Raw genomic sequence first — 22,293 nt, forward strand, 5'->3', positions numbered from 1 at the left:
AAATTAAATCTCTCACGTTCATATGTATATGTATATATATATGTATATATAACAAAACTGTCCTGTCACATTATACATTGATGTAGGTATATCGTTTTTGTGCGCCTTAACGAAAATTCCGTAATCTGCATGTATGATTGATTTTGAGCAGCTGCGGTAAACTTTTTTCCCCTCACAATTCGTTTATACGGTATGTATTACAATTCGCGTTCAAATCCAGCTGAACTTTGGAAATTGAAATGAAAAAGACAAAAAAATGAAAAAAAATTAAAAAAAAATGATCTCCGCAGTCGATTATACACGTTAAATAATCTTCCAAGTTATTAACAATGTTGTTTTCGTCAAATTAATTAGCCGACGTATCAGTTTTATTACGTCCATCCAATATATACCGTCTCACATATAATCATTATCATCATCACTATAGTTATCATGGCTCAATTATAATTCCGAAAACGATCGCGTGTCGCGTATATTAATTTGTGATAAAAATTTTTCTTTAATCACGTTTTGATTTATTTATACACACTTCTGACCTGCGTTCCCAGGCAATTATCATCGGTATTATCATCATACTTAGTTAAATCGCATTTAATTTTCACGCAACGTTTCATCTTCTCGTGTATCACGCGGGCGAAAAGGGTCTGTGAATTTTTGGGGGTGTCGGGTGCGGCGGGGGCGTCGCTATCCTCTTCAACCCCTGACCTTGCCCGTGACCTTGAGGCGTATGCTGCCCCGCCGGGGGGCTGCCCCTCGACGAGGGGGTGTGGGGACTCGGCACCGCGATTCTGAGCGGCCCGGTGACGGACAAATTCGTCGCCATCAAGGGGGGGCTGTGGGCTTCCGAGAGGCTGTCCGAGAGGCGGGAAACGCCGCCGTCGGAGAGCCGCGAGCCCTCCGATAACCTCGAAATCCCTTCGGTCAGCTGGTGCGGGGGGTGCGGGTGGTGCAGCAGCCCTTTGTGGGGGTGGAGTCGCGGGGGCGGCAGGCCCAGCGGATCCGGAAGTCTGGAAAATAACCGTCAGGGAATAACCGTGTTTATTTTATTCCTCGGAAGTCTCAGTTTTGTCGATTCTTCGGTGTGAATTTTATTGATTATGATAATAATTAGTACAAACGTCAGGAATCGTCGGAAGTTATTTTAATCGTTTTATTGTCATCGAATCATTGACAAACGATTGTATATTTTTCATCAAATAAACTCGACTGCTGATGGATGGCGTTTTTGTAAGGTATCGATTCTTGCAAAGGGATTCCATTTTTACCGAAAATCGTTTTTGTGTATTTCAAATCGTTTGACTAAAATTTATGTCAGTTTTAAGATCGTTGTAGTTTTAAGCCTGAATTCTAGAAATAATTTTTTCTAAATTTTACAAGCAGAACATAACTGCCCATAATTCGGAAATTCAAATTTTTCGAAACCGTTCTTAAGCACCGAAATAGCGATTTTTTTGTTCCATATTTCGTTACCGCCAACGTTACTAACTTCAACCTTGTAAGTTAATTTCAACCGCAATTAAGTAAGTACGTGGTAGAGGCTTATGTTGTGGAAAGTTAGAAATTCTGACTGTTCAGAAATCAGATCAACTTTTGAACTTGGAATTCATATACGACAATTGCAGTTATTTGTCTGCCGAATAATACGATGACTTGGTCATTACTGAACAAAAATTATCAATCGTTGATGATCAATAAGATAAAATGAGTCTCGAAAAGATGTTACTTTTTTTTTTTTTTATCGTTTTTCGAATTACCATGTACTTTACCGGGTACCAAATACCGTGAATTCTGTCTATTCTTCTTCTTAATTTTTTCAAAAATCAAATGTTTTTTTTTCCATTCATTCTCGATTGCATAAATGAAACATGTATTTCCATTCTATCTATATCTGGCAAATCTTGATGAAACAAAAATCGTTGTTTCTACTAGCTTTCCCAGTTCAAAGAAAAAAAGAAAAAAAAAAAAAAAAAAATCACCGAAACATACGTGCTGAAAAATTGCACGGTCAGACTTTTGATCCTATCGTTCTGAATCTAACTGACACGGAATAAAATATATCTAACAAAGGGACGCTCGAGTGGAGGGGAAATGAATATTCGGTACGGACCTCGAGCCGAGATCGCCCCTGGGTCCTACGGCCTGAAAGGGACTGGTTTCAGCCAGTCTGAATATCCCCCCTCCGGCGATGCTCGGGTGGTTGTGCTGCGGGCTGTGCGGTCCGAACTGGAAGCCGGTTGGCGGGAATTTGAAGGCTGGCGCGTGCGCGAACCGGAACTGGGACTGCGCCGGGTCGAACCGAAAGTTGAGGGGTGGTGGGGGCAGAGGGCCCAGCGGGCCCATCGGAACCGGGGACGGCTGGTGGGTCGGGGGTGGCGAGGAGGGGGGCGAGGGCGGCGAGGTTCGTCCCAGGGAGATGTCAGAGTCCTCCGAATCGCTCCCGCCGGGTCCAGGACTCAACGTCCGTCGCTGAGATCCGCTTCCTGGTCCGGATTGCTGCTGCATTCTGAAAAACAAAATTCAAACATTTGAAATCGAATCAAATTGCTGTTACGGTATTGAGGAAGCAAAATTTTTACAAATAATTCTGCGGCTTAGACGCCGATTGCATGACTTCGAGTGAAATTTAATATAATTCAATTTTTTTGTCTTGGGTTGTGTTTTATTGTTTTTGGTTTTTTTTTTTTGCGTAGGTTAATTTTTCGGACCATTTTAAGCAGGACCGTTCACAAACGGATCAGCGTCCTGTAAGGTACCCTTCGGAAAAAATGTCCGTTTAAAAAAACGTTGTTAAAACAGGTTGGAAACGTGTTTTCTTTGCGATACCAAATACAAAAGATTTTGCGGATTTGGTTGAAATGTGGGCAGAAAATTGGACGCATTTAGGCATAAGAGATGGTCGAGTAACTTTGTGGGATCCTTTCTACGTACCGGTTTCGAAATTGTCAACTTTCAAACGTACAGAAAATTCTTGACCTCTATATTCATCGATATAATTCATTGAACTGAACCTTTTGACCAAATCGTTTGTTTTTACAGTTACAGTTACGCTTTTTAAAGTGGGTATAATAGGTATGGTTTTCCCATTAGCTTAAAGACACTCGTAATTATGCAGGTTTTAACGGTTTTATTTGTCACCTTTTCTCAGAAACGATAATTCGGTTGACTTTTGACCTTTGTTCTTCATTCTCGATACTAATTCGCTTGGATATATAATTTTCGAATAATAGCTACACAGTCTTCAATTATACTTTAATTTCTTACCATAGTTAGAAAATTTGATTTCGAATACGAGGAAAAAATCTGTTTTTTTAACTGTCATCCAAAAATCTGGTCGCAATTTAGCATTCAGAAAAATAATTACCCTAAATAATCAAACCGGCTTAAATTTAAGAAAGTATTTAAACTTTATTGTCACGATAACAATCTTATCATAATTTTCTAATAACAATTACTAAATAAAATTTTCCATAACTCTGCAGAAGGAAATATCGAAGCAGTTAAGCATTAATCCATGCATTAGAATTCCTCATTAAACATCAGACGACATTTATTTTCGTTTTTCTCAAAATTCTGGGCATCGACGTACGATTTTTTTATTAAAAGTCGTCACAACTCTGCCTCGATATTTAGACGTGGTTTAGTCAGTCTTGTTTCTCTCTTCCTCTCTCAGATCGATGCGTATAAATGCGAAACGGCGGCCCGTGTTTTCGCTGCTAATTGAGTCGCAAGTCGCTCAGGTTGTCATGGCTACGCGTTACATCCGCGAACCGCTCGGCGCTGGTTTTCTCCGCGTTAAAACATCGGCCGCAAAATTCACCACTTTGTTCACCATTTCGTGCGGATTATCTCACGAGCGAAACACCGGCTGTGCAGATATTTTTTTTCAATCCTTTCTCATTTTTCGCAAACCGCTTTCCTCTCTGCCTGTTTAAAAATTCGTTTAAAATTTGAAAAAGTGAAGATTGCAACGTGCGAATGCTGAATCGATTTCAATCGGCTGTAACGAATAGGAGCAAAAAATAAATAAATAAATAAATAAATAAACGATTTTCAATCTTATACGTATTACAAGAGAGAAGCGATTTAAATAAAAAAAATTTCAAAGCGGGATCAATTTTTATTCTGTTATATATTTAATCAGTCACTGTTACTTTTTCTTCTCAAAAGAGCGAGAGATAGCCATAGTTGGATTCGGTTAAGGTGTCACCTGTAATCCGATTGATTATGCCGATCTATCCGGTGCTACGATATACCGATTTAAAAGATTTTAATTATCATAATCCCTGTACCGGTCGTTTGTAGCTGATTTTCGGTTCTGAGTTGTTTCTTTTTTATCCCATATTTGCCTTGAGAAATAAGTCGATCGTCTGGCCTCGACGCCAGTTTCAAGTTCTTTGCAATCGTTTGATATTGATATTGAAAAAAGGAGGATTGGAAAGAAATTAAAAATGAAATGAGGGAATTTTTTCGAGTGTACGAACAGAACGAGAGTGTTAAAACCGAGAACGCGTTCTCAGCATTAATTATCGCCGCAAATAGTCCGACATCTCGGCTCGTTATACACGGCTTCTCACTTCCCCCTTCGTTTTTTACTTCTATTTTTCATCCCGTGTTACTGAAACCCACCGAAGAAGATCCCAAAAGTGGACTAAAACGCGTCAGCTGAGCCCGAAGAGCGTGAGTCGGTCATTAGGGTGTGTCTGTACCAAGAATACGCTTAGAACGGATGACCAATCATTTTTTCGAGGACGCCAAATAAGCATATAAAACGTAAAAAATAATGGTGGTAGCAATAGGAAGCGCAAGGAATTGAATTGAAAAATGCAAAGAGTGAAAAATAATTCCAACTTCGCTAATAGCCGCATGTCTGCAACTTCTCTGTAATTTTTTATATTTTTTTTACCTTTCCTCGTCATGAAGCGTGAATCAAAATTAGTCACAGCCTAGCTGCGACCGTCTTGCTAAAAATTATCAACACTTTCGACGCCTAGGAATGTCTATAAAAGTGTTTTCTTCGAAGCTTGACAATTTTATGTCTAGAGAAAGTCAAGATTTGACGTTTCGACCCTGAGGGAGGCCATACTTAGAAAAATTTGATTACTCGTAAAATCTTGTATTAGCGGTGAAAACAAAAATAAAGTTAAAAAAAAAAAATAGAGGAAAAAACGTTGCACAGTTAAAAATTGACTTAAGAATCCATAGTGAAGGTAAAATTATCCATTAAACATCGATAAATCCGAGTGGTAGTCCAGTCATCATGAAAATCAATGAAAAGCTCACAGTTTTTGATCAAATTCCTTTGAAGATACTGTTTAGTCGAAGATTGAACGATTAATAAATGAAATCAAAACGTAAAAGAAAAGTACGTTTCAACCCCTGTACGAAGAAAGAAGAGCAAGAAAATTTGAAAATTTTTTTAAATCGTATCTCCGAGTACGTCAGTATCTTCAAATCCGTTTGTGATAATATGTAACGATAGTTTACGTCGTACGTCGCATATGTATCAGGAATAATAATCGTTGAGAAGTGAATTATGAAAGAATATAATTTCAACTCGAGTCTCTTTCACACAGTTCCATTTCCTGTTGCGTGTATGCAGCTCTTGCGATTCTTTTTCTTTCCTCCATTTCGACGTGTTTTTTCTCTCTCTCTCTCTCCCGTCTGCCGGGGAAGGGGGTGGAGGTGGAGGTAAAATAATAATACTGACGGGTCGGGGGATATCATTTTAACAAAATCGTACCCCGTGTGTCACGAGACACCATAGAGAGTAGAGACGTTCTATAGACTCCACATACCCTGGGCACAATCTTCCCCGGACTCATGCCTCCGCGTCTCTCCACCCCATGCTAAATACCCCCGGTCTTTACAATGGGTATATCGTTAGAAAATCTGAGCTCTCTCCGAGCTCTGCACAATGGGTAACGCGATACCCAACGAAGCTGTATGTGAACAGGGCACGATTCGGACGAGAGGTTTTTCGCTGTTCGCTTTTAATAGCCGCTAATAGAGACGTTAAAACGATACTGCTCCTTTCAGCGAGCCCCTTCCCCCTTCCCCTTTCCCCCCTTCGATATCGTCCCGCTGCACGCAGCGTTCGCTGAGATTTTTTTTTTTTTTTTTCCAACACCCAAACCATAAGGCAGTTGCGAAATTTTTAAGTATAACGATAACTTTCTAACGATTTCGAATCTCTGGCTAAGTATTTGGAAGAAAGTATGACTGACTTGGACTGGGAGGTTCAACGCTAGCTTTTATGGTGACGAAGAGGTGGTGGGTTGGTACCTACTCACTTCCTGCGGCAAATCGATTCGAGAGTGCTTCAAGCAGCGCCGCGCGTAGTCAAAGAGCGCAAGTGACACTATGGGATAGAAGAGCAGCTGCCAAGTGGCACGTGGCTTAATCAGGCGTCATTCAACTCCTTCGTTAACGATAATTCAAGCATCGATCCGCTGGTACCAAAGTGTCGATGCTCGTTGACTGCGAAAATAATAGCTAGCCTGTAAAATATACCCTTTCTGATACTCCTCGATGTATCTAGTAAGCGTTATTCTCGATTTTCATTCCTGCCGCCATGATTTGCTTTTTCTTTATTTTGCTCAGTTTCTCTTCTTCCTTTTCTCAGTCTTCTTCTTATTCTTCTCATGATGGGAGACAGTCGTTCCCTGTTCCCTGAGCGTAGACTGCAGTAGCGACTGACTACTCTGTCTGACAATGAGAAGAGGACACGAGCGAGTACAAAAACTAGCGGAGGATCTGTTGAGAGCCCTTTTAGTGTTTGATGGCAAACATCCTCCTTCCCTCTTCTGTTGCCTTTCGTACAAGGACACCCTATTTTCGTCGTACTCAAGTCTCTGACACACAAACTGCGTCTGATAAGATTTTAATTATTTACCAACGTTGACTTCGTTCTGCAGTCTACACCTTATATATAGGTACTACGCGAGACGTTCGAATCCGGAATCGCGACCTTTTGTTGTCAATCGAATTGCTTCCATTCTGTATTTTCTCTCTCTCTCTCTTTCCATTCCGGTTACTTTACGAACAGTCTTCGTATCTATTTTACTGCGCCATTTAATTCCCCTTCGTTTTGTTTGGAATGTACACATCCTGGGATTATAAACCCGCCTGCCAAATGTTGCCGTAATTATGGTAATTTTTGTAATTAGATGACGCCTCATTAAACTGTCTGCAAAATTATTACTGCATTGGTGAAACCTGTCCGGCATGACAGCGAGGTGAAGTAGGGAGAGAGAAAGAAAAAAACATGAATTTGGTAAAAATCAATGAACCGCAAAGGGGTTCGAAACCGTAATTTAATTACCCGTTTATCCTGGTCGAGGTGAAACGGTATGTGAAGTGGATCCTGTAAACAGGATTAGGACAGTAGAGGTTTCGAGGTACACTAGAATCTGGCTGCCCGTCTGAGATGGGGATGATTTTTTCAGCGCGCAGCAATTTTACTTGAGACAACAGGATTAGAGCGGTTCTGGTCTTTCCTTGTTTCGGAAGGACTTAATTTTCAAGATTTTTCCCACGACAGAAGAAGAACGGACAGAGAGAGATAGAGAGAGTGAGAGGAGAGAATGAAAAGAAAAGAAGAAGGACAGAGTGAAAGAGCGAAAGAGAAGGAGGATTTGTGTGTGGACCGCTCAGCTGGGTCCTCGGCAAACACTTTAACCGACCATTTCTCTTGGTACCTTGTTTGTCCCTCGTCAGTACCTACCCACAACGCGAGGTCTCCAAAAAATCGTTCGGATGTAATTCCATGTACCTACGTTCCGCCCATGAGAAGCTGAGATCGGACTCTGACACATGGACGATTGGTCCCTGGACCCTGTTTCATCGCTCAATATCTGTTTATGTGTGACGCGATTGCATAGCGGCTTTGTTCCCCAAGTCAAATGAGACCATCCTGATCACACAACGCTGCATGCGTATCGCCGTGAGAATCACGCCTTTATGCTCAAACATTTTTAAAATTAATATTTGAGGTGATGCTATAAACGTTGCACTCGGCCATTGGAATTTTGTAGGTATATAATAGTATATACGCATCATCAGACTGCGGCGAATACGTGAGATTCGTAAAGCATTTCTAGACTTGGCCAAGACGACTTATTTGGAGTATATACGAAAGCTTTAGAGGGATTGAAAGCAGGCCGGTTGAAGACTCATTCAAGTCATCACGAGACGTGTCACAGGATGGGAATGTTCCGGCTTTAGTAGGATGACTGTAGGATATTTTTGGCCTGACATTGTCCAGTAGAAGAGGCGTGTCTCGGCCGACTGTTGAGTATGATGAAACTCATCAAGATGTTTAGACGTCCCCGAGACAGCTGCTCGACATAACTCGGAATGACGATTTAAATTTTACGACAAAGACCGCGAGGCGTTTCAATCCAACAATCATTACAGACGATCATTAAAATTGACAAACTTTTGGTCTCGAAGAGGTTTTCATACTTCCAGCGATATGGGTTAAGGAAGTCAGTTTGCGTTGTTCGTAATTTTGCACGATCCATGGAGTTCGAGGAACTAGACCTACTTCTTCAACCGCAGACTCAAGATCTCGTCTCTCTCTCTCTCTTTTTCTCGAGGGGACTTTATCCGTCTTCCTTCCACCCCTGAAGTTCATTGGGTTGTTACCCCTTCCCCTGAAGTGTATTTGGTCACTTAAAATCGTCAAACATATCGAAATACAGGTATGTCTGAAAAACAAGTGAAAAGCTAGGCGACAGCCGATACTCGCGTAGCTTTGTTCTTGTATAAACATTTGCTCGGGTCATCAGCGAGGGCAGGGGAAGAGAATCGGAAGGGCCTGCCTGCGGTGCAGCACGGAGAACCTCCTCGGTGTGGTGAAGTGGAGATCGCTTGTCAACCGTGCCTTCCTTCCATGCCCGAGTCCGCCATATTGCACCGTCGGTTTAAAACACTCGATGTTCGAGTGGATAAAATGTTGCAAATCATCGACTACCTGTCGGCCACGCACGCTCTTCGGCCCCTCGCACAACCACGTCCACATCCACATCCACGTCACAGTGTGGGTATAGGTACTTAAACACCGGACGTTCCCCCCCCGTGTTAATATAGTGTTTTGTTTAATGCACTCTCGAGCTAACCACGAGCGAACCGTCATGCCTTCCTTTGGCTCTCCTTCGGGTAATCGCTTCAACAACTGCAGCGTCGGACGTCAAGTAAAACGACTTCATTACAGTCTGATCAATGCTCGGCATGCTCGGATGACGCGAGGTTCCAGCTTTTACGAAATATATTCTTTACGGAGTATTGAGTTCCCCTGGTGGTTACGCCGCGGTGCCCGGTTTTTATCCATTAAATTAAGCATTTTTGGTGGTGTGTGGTAATGCCTGGTGAGACAAAAAATTCTTACTCCAGATTCTGGGCGACAGCCCGTAAAACCCACAGCTCGTCTTCTCGGCTCGTGATGCCCTCGGGTATGTGAGTATAGACATACATCCGTGGTCGACTAAGAGTTAAGAAGTATGGGGTTTACCGTATCCTCAGCAGCAGCAGCACCAGCACTATCGGTGATGAGAGAGGTAAAAGAAAAATTGCGACATCGCCATTGACCGTTGAGCGGATGGTTCAGGGTATCGCTTTTCAAGGGAGTATATATATATGAATATTAATTTCTTCCTTCTTCTTGTTATTTATTTGTCGTACGATGCACTTGCAGTCTCTTGGACTCTGCGCTGCGCGGAGGATAAGAGAGAGAGAGAGAGAGAGAGAGAGAGAGAGAGAGAAGAAAAAAAGAAAACAGAAAATAAAACAAGCAAGAGTGAATATAACAAACAGGACAAAAAACTTATTACGGGTAAAAAAGACGTAAAGATCGTACGAGGTATAAGATTTCACACGCGGGGGATCAAATTGGTCGGAGTTGGCGGCTTAAGCCGTTGCAAATTACACCGTAAGCCTCCTCCTCGCCATCCTACGTCCATATTCGTCCTTTCCATACTCCATGGCTTACGACTCACCAGCACTCTAGTTTAGGTTGGTTTCGCTTCAGTTTAGAGGCTCGGTTAATTTGTACACTATAATGTGGTCTCGACCACCATCGTGCGGGCATGTCTGCAAGGGAAGGAAAGGAAAATGTCGGAGGTTGAGACGCGAGGGAGGAGTAGGAGGAGGAGGAGGAGGAAGAGGAGGGGGAGGTGACCTCGAGAACAGGGGATGCCGGCTGGCGTATGATCATTTTCTACCTCGGTAATAACGCGAAACCCCCACAGGGCTTAAGATTTCAATCCACCAAAGAGAATGTTCGTTTCTACAAAATTACTCGCTTCAGGTATACCAACACATCTACACCGATTCTCCCTACGAGCCCTCGTGACTAGCTCGGTATAACCTAACCTACTTGTTGTACCCTTGACTGGAATACGATGACGTAGCGAGGAGGAGAAATATCAACGAGCAAGAAAAGAAACGTCAAAAAGATTAAGGTAACCTTATCGATGTTCGCTAGTGGAATTCAACTTGTAATCGAGTCTCGCGACCATTAAAAAATTCCATTTCTTATACCAACAAAGAGGTTCAATGTACCATTTCACGCAATTCAACGTATTCCAATGTGAAATTCAATTCTGTGAGACAACTTCGCGTTTCCAATTATATCCGAGCATCGAACCAACGAGATCTGGAATCCACTCGAGGTTCGGATCTAGTCAAAATTCGAACGTTTGAAGAGTCTTCTCGCGATGGATTAACCTAGAAGTCCGTAATATTACTGCTTTTGAAATAATCGAGGACCTGCCTAAGACGAAGCTGGCTTTTTAGACGCGCGTGTATTCCAGTATCGAATTCGATCAGAATAGAAGAAGCGAGCTGGGTGGGGATCAATTTGTCGCAGCATCAAAAGACGACGAGCACCGTAGACGATGGGCTGCGTTATCCCCCGGGGGATTGACGTAACTAAAAATTTAAATTTAATGCAATTTCAGGCGATTACCCTTCCCAGTCTCTGATATACCAACCCCCCTTCCATCCCTCGTCTTGCCTCGCTTCGACTACGCCGCCGCCCGCGGGTCTTGATTGGCTTACATTGTCGATGCTCAACTGTTTCATGCTCCAGTGACCGACCGGGGGATATCAATGCGCGATAGGGGTACAATTTCATGCCCTCAGGCTCCGGCCTATGCAATGCCGGGATCCGGGGTGCCGTGCGTTGCTCTGACTTTGCTTTCGATCGGGTTACGACTAAACAAAATTTCGAAACAAACTAAACTCGGTATAGGGTAGGTGCACACCATTCGTTTGCTTACATTTTTGTGAAATTCTGCTTTCATTAGTTTCGATCTAATAAGGTCTTCGATTTGGTATCGAATTCTTGATTAAAATTCGACTTTTAACGAGTTTTGGTCAAGAGTTTTTATACTTGGCACACTTTGTTACCTCGAAAATAGTGTCTGCTCTGATGAAATTATCTCTATGTCATTTGTCTACGTAAGATCCGATCATACGGAACGAATATGGCTACGACTGGATCAAACCATGACTAAATGTGGTACCAAGATGACCAAAACCGCTGCATTCAACCCAAAGCATCTTTGACCATTCTCTTACAACATCGTCGTTCGGTAATTGAATATCTGAGTAGTTGGTCAATCCAGTCCTCCAATCTTCTGCGAAAGATCGATAGTTGATAGACTTCGAACTTCGAAACCTGCAACAGTATTTGACCAATTCCGAATTCCGGTCATAGAGGTTACACGTTCGTGGACCGCATGATGTTCATTATCAAATGCCTTCAAGTGTTCAAAGGAGTTGCTCGTCTATGCGACCATGAATTTGCTTGCATAGTACCACCTTTCATGTCTTCCACGTTAACGCGAGAAATATGAGGATACATTCAAAAGTTTTGAAATCGAAAAATGGATCAGTTAATGGTAAGAGGTCGTAAGTAATGTCGGTTATGTCCTTCCATCGAGAACTTTACGAAAAATAATCGCGTTCACTAATGATGTCAGGACACATCGGATCTCATACCGTTACATCCGATATTGTTTTTTGACAATAAAAACAAAAAAATTCAAACATTCTTTCCAAAATCAACGAATCTTTACGTTTCAAAGGTTTTTGCGTCGCTGACGATAAAGCCACAGGAATGGTGGACGCGACTTTGTGTCATTTATAAATTTGATGAATGGAAATATACTTTGCTTCCGAAAGGGCGTATCCATCACTGAATCCACTTTTCCATCCACTTTTTTAGCACACGCGATATATTCGTCTCGGCGATTTTATCCTCACGTGATATTTTTCGAAAATAAAACCCGCGTTCACATAGATTTTCTGCCACTTTTGCAGCGAGCACTGAAATAGTATAGTGCATATCGTGGCGTGCAGGATCACTAAGATCCTATCTTATTCAAGAACCAGGATCAGGATCAGGGCTGTGCCAGAGTGTTGCGTTACACCGGGGTAACTACCTTTATCCCTTCGTCTACCGGGTGCTTCCGAAATAACATGTTCGGTAACAAAATCGTCCGAAGAAAGATGTAAAATTTTTTCGTGTTTGCTGAACAGCGTTTCATAAAAAAGAATTGTACACTGATTGTGAGAAAAGAGTTTTTTTCTTCATTTCAAGAGTTCATCTTGTCTTCTTCCTGCCTTTTTTTGCAACTTTTTTAATAATGTTTGTTAATATTACGGTACGTAGGGCAAAAATTTTTTGTAAGGACTTACACTCTCGTGCGATCACGCCGAGCACTCGGGGTGTAAAACTGTGTTTTACGCTCTAGATACGTAAACTAATAAATTTATGTAAACAAGCGTATATTTGGATATGGCGAGATAAACGTTTCAGTATTAATATCAAATTTAAGCAGAATACGATTCGTTAACTAGGTATTAAAATTATTTTTATTACCGATCATTTTTTGGATCAACTAAAATTCAGGGTGGCTACTGGTCAGGGAATTCTGGAAAACCTGAAAATTTCATGGAATTCTGAAACTCTGAAATAGTCCCGGAAATTTCAGGGATTCGTTCACTAAATTTTTTTAAGCTTTAGATTTATTCAAATAAAAATTTTTTCACCACCACCTTCATAAGGTTCTCTTCAAATTTTCAATATTCCTAAATATTTCCTTACAAAGGATGGATGGGTGACAGTATCGTGTACTTCGTACTTTCATAAAACAAAAAAAATTACATGGAAAATACGAAAATTTTTTTCAAATTACTAAAACTGAAGTGAATTTCGTGACGGAGGTTTAGCGGGCACTCTATAAAATTTGTTAATAACAACGAAACATTTATACCGCTATATCGAAATATACGTTTTTTAATGTTTTAAATAAACCCTGTATCGAGTTGCGGTGGAAAAGGACGTCGACAATTTCACATCCGTGCGTAAAGGATTAGAATTCGCAATCCCATCTCTGCTCTGCTCAAGTCCATCTGTGATTTAATTATTCTTTGATTATCCAACGCCGTTTCTGCAGCGGGCAGTTTGTTCCCAGTCTGTTTCTAGTCTCCTTTCCTGATTACGTTTGTCTTTCGTAATCAGGTGCGCTGCCTGTGGGGCGTGGAAAATAAAAACGAATCCAAGGGGTAGGGCTCCGCGTGCCAAGCTGAGTTGACTCGGGGCTGTGCGGGCATAAATTAGCTAAACGAATATAAATTCTTTTCTTCCGGAAGGGGAAGGGCCGAGTTTTCTCTCTTTTCAAGACGCAATTGATGGTGCACGCCGTCCTAACTTCCGACTTAATAATTCTTTCGTTACACCGCGCTGTTGTACGTGTTATACATGGCTACTGCACAACGCGTATTAAGGTACGTTCCGGCTTTCCTCCTTATTTCTTCACTTGGTTTAACTCCGCCCTTCGAGGGTTGCGTTCGTCGCTCCTCAACTTCCCATCCTCGCTTCATTAATCGACGAGACAAATCTCACCCTCCGTTTCAGATTTCTCCAAGTGTTACGCAATACGGGCTTTTCGAGTCTGGGACATGAGAATCAGAAAAATAAAATACTCCGTGATTTTAATTCTTCATCTTCTGATCACACTCGATTCATTCTTCTTCTTCTTCTTCTTCTTCTTCTTCTTTTACCGAATGCCAAGATTCTTCACACGACGTGTGAATGTGCAGCGGTACAATAGCCAGGTTACGTATTCCCGTGGGAGTTTCGAATCAATCTCGATAACTTGTGACGTAAAAGTCTCTCATCGGGTATAACGGGAGGAGGATAGAATAGGAGAGGAGAGTAGAGGAGAGGAGAGGAGAGGTCGAGTCCGTAAATCAATTTCGGGCAATTTCCCAGCAAGAATAGACTCTCCTCTCGAACGACAACTAGAACGGAATTGACCTTCGAAGGACCTTTCAAATTTCAACCACTCCTTAAACCGCTCGTACAACAGAGACTCGGGAAATGAATGTCCCTCCTCTCTCTTTCTCTTTTTCTCTCTCTCTTACTCTCTCGAAGTCTGGACCCCTCCGTCGAAATCCCGCGGTCCAAATCGTTCTGAGTTTGCACGAACTCCGTTCTGTATATCGCGTTATATCGAGTCCCACTTCTTCGCCCGGAAATACCCCGTATCGTTTTGAGTATTTGAGAGTGACGTGGGTCACGGATGACGGAAAGATGGAAGAACGAAGAAGGAAAGAAAAACACACGGTCAAACAAAAAAAAAAAAAAAAAAAGGAAAAAGTCTGGAAAATACGTAAAATCGTTTGTAAATTTTTTTCTTTCTCTTCGGCTTGTTTCTTTTTGTATTACTTACACACGTTGCTGCGTAAAACAGGTGAAAATTTTTCATCCCCAAATGATAATATTTTCTTCCTCTAGAAAAAGGACCTTAAATTTTTTCAGAGAGTGTTTTCACGCGGTTTCACGGTGCGTGTAAATCTAGTATGTATATATATTATATATATATATGTATATTTGATTCCTGGGTCTGGAGAGTAAAATTAGACGAAGAGCTGCTGGATCGAGATCCCCGGGGACTTGGACTCGCTCTGCTCCATCACGCGGTCCGAAAACACCGAGGGGAAATCCCTAGCGATGGTGCTTCGAAGGACGGAATCATACGGCGGCCTCCTCGAGTGTCAAATTTAATAATCGAGCTATGTTTTAACAATAAGAACGACTTCCGAAGGACGACGACGATCTCGAGAATAATTTCAAGCTCCACTTAAGCCTCCCTCGCTGAGGGAAATACGAGGGAACTGGGACACCGGGAGATGGGATGAGAATATTTTTTACACAAATGTAAAGTTGTCAATGGTTTACGAATTTTAGTACTTTGAACAAATTTTCGTTTACCAAGTTCTACCGAAATCGGAATATTTTTTGTTTTTTTTTTTTTCATCATAATAGATCGCCATTTTGGATTTAGTAATCTGACTTTAGATTCGTGATCGGACCACAACGATCAGACAAATCGACGAGTACCAATTTTCATAAAAATAAATTTTTTTTTAGTACTTCTTCTGCTTACCTTATACGACAAATTTAAATTTTGCCTTTTTTTGGTACCAATTTTCGTTCGAATCTATTTATCCATTCTCAAAACGTAATTTTTATTTCGTTTTACGGAATTTTATTATTTAAATAATTGAAGAAGTACCGAACCGATAAGAGCCAAAATCTGATCAGTTCTAAGTTTTGAAAGGTGGCGTCGGTTGCTATCAAAATCATTGAAATCCGGTAACTCGTTCTCGAGATATCGTCGGACAAAAAAATTGATCGCATACGCAAAACGTACACACACAGCGTCCAGCTGAAAATGATCAGAGATGATCGAAACTCCAAAACGTGGAGATCTATCGAAAACTCAGATTTTCATTTTCGGGTTGATCACAACAACTTCCTTTTTTCTCTGAAAATAGCAAGAAGAAAAAGTTTCGTCCCAGAACCTCACGCAAACCTCAATTCCTTTTCTTATTGAATGAAACGGTATTTAATTTATTCGTATTTAATTTCTTCCACGGTAGACTAAGAACGGATTTACATCCAACGTGAATTTTCATCCCGAAGTTGAGTACAACAGACCCGTGTAATCACGATGTTAGATATCCGTCGAACAAAGTGCTTTGCCCTAAGCAGTGCGGCCAAGATGAATAAATGTAAATACGTGGCCGCAGGAAGGTAGGTAGGTAGGTAGGTAGGTAGGTAGTCGAGGTACCTACGGCCAACCCGTTGATAGATAGATAGATAGATCATAGATAGATAGATGTATTTGTACAGGTAAAGTGAGCTTTTTAAATTCCTTGCACGCGGCGGCTCCTGAGCGGAATGTCCGTGCGGTAAAAGTATAACCCTGAACAGGGATGAACGACACAAAGTATATATATATATATATATATATGTATATATAATGCATAAGCCGAGATCTTATCTTTCGCGTTTACACAAAAAGCCGAGAAGCCTTCCTGGCCTGCGCCAAATTGCCAGCTCGTCCTACGGGTGTTGTAATTACCTCGTTATCTGCAATCGTACGATTAATTTCACGTTTGAAAATTATAACCCCGTACGGAATGGTGTGCGCGGCCGTATGAAAGAGGCTTGAATTCCACACACATACGCATCGTGGAATCTCATTTTCCTCATTATACTTTTTTTCTTCTCAATTTTTGCATTTTTATTCTCATTCTTCCGTTCGTTCTTTCCTATCTTACAACTCGATCGTCGTCGTGTCGAGTTGTAAGTCGTATTAGGTTTACACGACGCGCGTACGGAGTTTGTGTGCGTTTTTCATAATCTTACATCCGCGAAATTAAGCCATTTATTATAACACCGAGGTCGTTTTATTATTCATTCATATTCAAGAATTCGAACGGTATAATATTGTACAAATAGCCCTTAATATTTCCACTATACATATATTTTATACACCTCTGAGGAAATGAAGAAAAAATTTTTACAATCGTACGGAAATGTCACGACGACGGTAGTTTGGATTTTTTTTTTTTTCTTCTTAGTATATGAATTATTAAAATCTAGATGCAAATTTTTCTTTTTATTCACCACTCGATTGAATTAACACTATTGCGTCAATCTTTTTGTAATAATCCGAGGAGGAAGCGACTGGTGTTCAGTTTTTACGCAAACTTGTACAATCGGTTCGATATATGATTATTTAGTTTCGATTTTGTTTTTTTTTTTAGAAATCGTGAGTTGAACGTTCCGAGATGCTAGTTAATCGATTCTCAAAGTCTCGACAGACCTGTCATACTCATATATATTCACCTGCGTCGTCTCTTTATAAGTATCGAATTATTTATTCCGTAACGCGTTAATCCGACAACGACCGGTTCTATAAGATTGTAATAAACACCGCCTTTCAAAGAGACGCTGACATTTAATTCAGGCGTATTATAACACCCAGCTAATCATCATCCACTACTTCGTTTTATATACGGTATTAATAACTCGCCGCGACGATTATCCACATCCTGAAAGAACGAGAGAAAAAAAAAACGAAGTAGGAAGATTTTTTTCCAATTGAAAACGCAAAAAAAAAAGAAAATAAATAAAAATAAAATAACGACAACTCCAGGAATTTCCATTTCTCGACCGATGTCAGCCATTTTGTGTCCGATCGAAATAAAACAATTCTCCAGGTTTATATAACAATTATCTTGTGTATATAGCTGAAATAAATTATTATACCATCTTTCTTACGTACATCCATGTAACTGTTTTCGGCGATCATCGCACTTACAACATATTAAATGTATATATATATATATATATATATCATATAAATGTATGTACGTATATATACATATACATACACCGCATATAAATATAATATTACTATACCTCGCGCTACTCCAAATGCGAAGCACTTTGGCTCCGCTGCCTATCAGTAGGGCACATCTCGTTGCCAGAAAGTGTCGCTTTTCCCCTCAAATTATAACCGGCGGCCATTTTTACTCCCGGATATGACGTGCCCCGGTGGACGCCCATACAGTTATTACCTCGTACCTACGCTGTGATATCACCTTCGGATCTCTGGCCTTATAGGTGTGCGGGTATAATACGCGACGTTTCTACCCGGGTTTTCTGTGAAACTGATCGCAATTCCGAATCACGGACAGAGGACATTTGCATGGGAAGAAGAAAATTTTCACGGGGACGGGAATCACGCGTAGCAGAAGGAAAAAGAGAGAGAGAGAGAGAGAGAGAATGGGGTGATCTTGGAATCGGGAATCGGGACTGACTTGGCGTTTTCACCGCTCGTTCGTTGAGTGTAATTTAAATAATTGTGTTATGCTTTTACTCGACTAAAATAGGCGGCGGCTACCGTAATTGCTCGGCCGAATTATCAAACGGATCTGAAACACAATGCCAGCCGTTACCTGGTCGGTCCTCTACTTCTCTATTCCCCTCTCTTCACCTTGTTAGATTGTTAGACTACCAACAGAGCCAACCACTCGTAGGTACCCACAAGGTAAGGTGAGCGTGTCTCTTTCTTTGGACAAGGCTAGTTAGCCAGTCCGTCTACCATTAACAATAACCACCCGGGGGAAACAAAACTGTAATATTCATGTCTGCAAGAGGATGCGCGACTTGGGACGAGCGATTTTTAAATTCAATCCAAACTCCTACGTCACCGTTGTTGTTTGTTCCGACCAAAATGAAATGGAATGGAATGGAATGTAAGTCATTCCTCGGCGATGTGTAATTCATCATTTCACCGACTCCACGTGACACCGCGGGGCAAAAACAATCAGGTGCCGCTGCCTTTCTCTCTTCCCTCTTCCGTCGTTCGAGATACTTACCGGGAGCACCTGGTTACCGTCTTCTACGGTTCAAACCACCGCGTCATTCGTAATTTTAACCTCAACTTTGCACCGCTGCACTGCAGTATGTATACAGTGTCGAAAGTAGTATGTGTTCGCATCATGCGCGTGTGTGTGTTTCGTGCAGAGGTGAAAGATGGATGGAATTTACAGATCGGTAACCGTACACTAGACACCGGTAATCACTGCATCGGTACCATCATTATAAAAGTCCGAAAGTGACGATGACTCGATATAAGTTTTTGCCATTTTTTATATCCTCATTTTTCGGTTCGATTTTCGTTCCAATTTTCGAAGGTGAAAATCAAAGGTGGGCTACAGGATTTGACCATATCAAATTAAATTTATCAGTGAAAGTATAATTGGAGAATGAAATCGTTGCTGTCGCCACATCGTATGTACGATGTTCGAATCTGCTAACCAGAGAGCATGCAATCAAAGGTGGCATTCGGCATCAGTATCCACAGCAGCAGTAGCAGCATAGCAGCAGCTGGCAGGTGTAGGTATTTATTTTGCGAGCGTGCAGCGGAGGAGCCGAAAGTTGACAAGCAAGATAAGCCCAGAGGCGTGTGAGAGAGGTGGTGGTATATAAGGTTATACGAGTCAGGAACCTCCTCAGCCCTCGTAAGGTGTAGTCGTCGACGATGTAAATCGCAAATTGGATTATAATTTGCTGGAGATAAGTCACGCTACTCCTTCTTGGACAGCTACAGTGGTAGGTTGGGTATATACAAGGTGTACGAGAAGGGGGAGGAATATCGAAGTCGGAGTGCTGCTCTCGCGACTCGGTAACACTGTTCGAATCGTGCAAATTCCACGTATAATGTCCGTCCGAAGGCATCCGCCGTCGTCACTCCTCTCTGCACCCTCTGCCTCTGCCAATTATTTAGTAATTGAATATACCGCGAGAAGCCGAGAGTCATCGTTTGAATTATCATTCCCGGAGCCGTGGCGATGCTGATTCGAACTGAGAAAAGTACATCGCACTTCCCGCCGCACTATCCACTTGGCCTCGTCGTTTGTCGGTGCATTTTTCAATTTTCGCATCGTCTTCTATATATATATATGTATACCCTATACAGACATTACCACGATTTCATTTCTGGCCGCGCTTCGACCGCTTTAGAAAAAATAAACGCACGATGCAGTCTTCGTCGTACCGGTTTTCTCGATGCACGGCAGCCATGTTCGTTTAATGACGTGGCAGAAAACGCGAGCACCGATCGTATATCATTAACATTAATTATTAAGTCACGGGTGAGGCTGCGCCGTCGAATTGAGCTCGTTAATGTCGGCAGCCTTGACTTTTGCGAGAATTAAAAAATCGACGATTCGAATCCTGATACGCGTAAAAATCACGAACCCCTTTCCCCCTCCCCCCTCGCAGTCTGATCCGAAGCTTTCGAAGTATCCTCTTACGCAGCCTGCGAAGAGTTTGTGAGTTAGATTTTTAGGTTAGGGTTGTTATCTCTCCCCTCCCCCCCCGTTTTGGGCGTCCGTGGATAGGGCTGCACGGGGATTAGCCCAAATGGTAATCCCGTAGGCAAAGGACTCCGCCATACACGGGGTATATGATGTTTTTATAGCGGGGTCGTAACCCCAACGCATAGCCGTATAGCCGGCTGTCACTTGTTTCATGTTTGCAGCCCGCTGCTGCAGCCTTGTTTGATCTTTGCACGCGCTTCAATTGTTTTTTTATTTGCCATCAACTAGACGGGTCTCTCTTTCTCGTTCTCTTTCTCTTTCTCCTTCTCTTTCTCTCTATCTACAAATGCCGTCGCTGCTGCCTGAGCAGCTTTACACACGTCTGTTTCTTCTTCAACTTTTCCGTTCTGGGTAGGTATACACATAATCTTGTACACAAAAATTTGTTTAACTTATCACGGGCTGCCTTTACCCATAAACAAAACCAAGTTACGTTCGCGTTTCACGATGTATAATATTAGTTATGCCTCTGTAATATTATTGAGGAAATAACACCAAGTGTCGAGGTATCGCAATGGGGTGAGAGAGAGCCAGCCGTCTCAGCACCGTCCGCGTCCCCTAGCAAATCGGACAAGGCAATTGTCATCATTTCTCAGATATTTCTTGCCATTTATTAGCCTGCGGGTAACGTTCGTCTTTTGTTGAAGAACGAGTAGCGGAATCGCATTGTGCCACGTTAATGACGTGTCGTCGTCGTCGTCGAATTGTTGTTGCTGTTGTTGTTGTTGTTGTTGTACGTTGTACCTGCCTATCGAAAAAGGCGACATTTCTTCTCCCCATTGATTTCCTCCTTTTCCTTCGTCCCTTATTACACACGTTCATATACCTACCAACCATTCCACTCACCTCACGTGCCAAACCCAACGGCTGACCCGCGGTTCGCCTCGCGGATTATTATGCTATTAATCAGCCTTGATGACACTTTACCGAGGCCACACACAACGCGCGGAGTCGAACCCTGCCGCCTTTCTCTCTATCTCTATCTCTCCCTTTCTCTCCTGCACTCTCCGCCTCTCTTCATATCTATTAACCTCGAAACAATTGCGAATCGACTGCCGCGGGTTACGGCGAGGCGCGAAATTCAAACGAATTTATCGTTATTTTATGTATTGCTCCGTTGCCTGCGGTACAATCTGTGCGTGATATTACAGCATACGGACTACTCGAACTCAGTTTCTATTCACGCGAGGACCCGTAACGTCAGTGCGGAAGCGTTGCGTGTGGAAAGATTTCGTGTGCAAGATCCTAATGGGTATAAAGAGATGTTGTACCTACGTGTTTGAGGTAAAAATTCAAGTGCCGAAAAAGATTAGTTACTTTTACACGTGTTCGGTATGATTATTGGCGCAGGTGCTCACGGACATATCTATAGTGTCTTATAATTCAATCGACAGAAGCTTCTGTTGATAGTCTTACAATTTTTCTTTTTCTTTCTCCCTGTACCGAGATGAGCAGCTGCTAACAAATCGAGCATATGAGAAAAATTGACTATGTATATATCGCTGGTAAATATATCGTTATTTGAGTTTATGCCTGCGCTCTCAACAAGTGTATATATATATATATATATATATATATACATATATATGTATGTATGTACATGTGTAAGATATTATATGTACATATGCCGCTGCTGTCAATTCGACGCTCCATTTTCAAATTCGGTAATACCAACGCCCGTATAACGTATAGTTGAGTAAATATTTACGATAATATAAATGTTGCTTGAACAATGAGCGTGTGCAGAATCTACACGTTATAATCAAATAGGCGATGTAGATGTTAGGTTGCCTCATGCTGCATGCAGAGCGCGGCGAAAAGTTTGGTAGAAATTTGTGTTTTTTCTATCCTTCTTGCTTCTTGCTTCTTGCTTCTTTTCCTCTTTTCCTCTTCCGTATGGACACATCCTGATGTCGTTTACGCGTGCTGGCTATGCTCGGCACCTCCTTATTTTCGAAAGCACTGCGGCAATTTCTTTCTACGTGCGACTCGACCGAGCCCGTGGCTAATTGACACGCGATACAAGAGGGTATCACGTCG

General features: G+C 41.9%; 1 protein-coding gene across 1 annotated transcript in view; it reads right to left on the reverse strand.

Moving 5' to 3' along the window:
- Nucleotides 1-547: 547 nt before the first annotated feature.
- The window catches only part of LOC124411507 (homeobox protein SIX3), a 32,016-nt gene continuing 10,270 nt past the window's right edge, over nt 548-22,293 (reverse strand). The window contains exons 2-3 of the mRNA XM_046890654.1: nt 2,108-2,503; nt 548-1,007 (exon numbers count right to left, since the gene is read on the reverse strand). Of these exons, the coding sequence (XP_046746610.1) occupies nt 626-1,007; nt 2,108-2,503 (778 nt within the window). The 3' untranslated portion in view covers nt 548-625. The remainder of the gene's footprint in view (nt 1,008-2,107; nt 2,504-22,293) is intronic.

This window comes from Diprion similis, chromosome 10 (genome assembly GCF_021155765.1).
Source record: "Diprion similis isolate iyDipSimi1 chromosome 10, iyDipSimi1.1, whole genome shotgun sequence".
Lineage (NCBI taxonomy): Eukaryota > Metazoa > Arthropoda > Insecta > Hymenoptera > Diprionidae > Diprion > Diprion similis.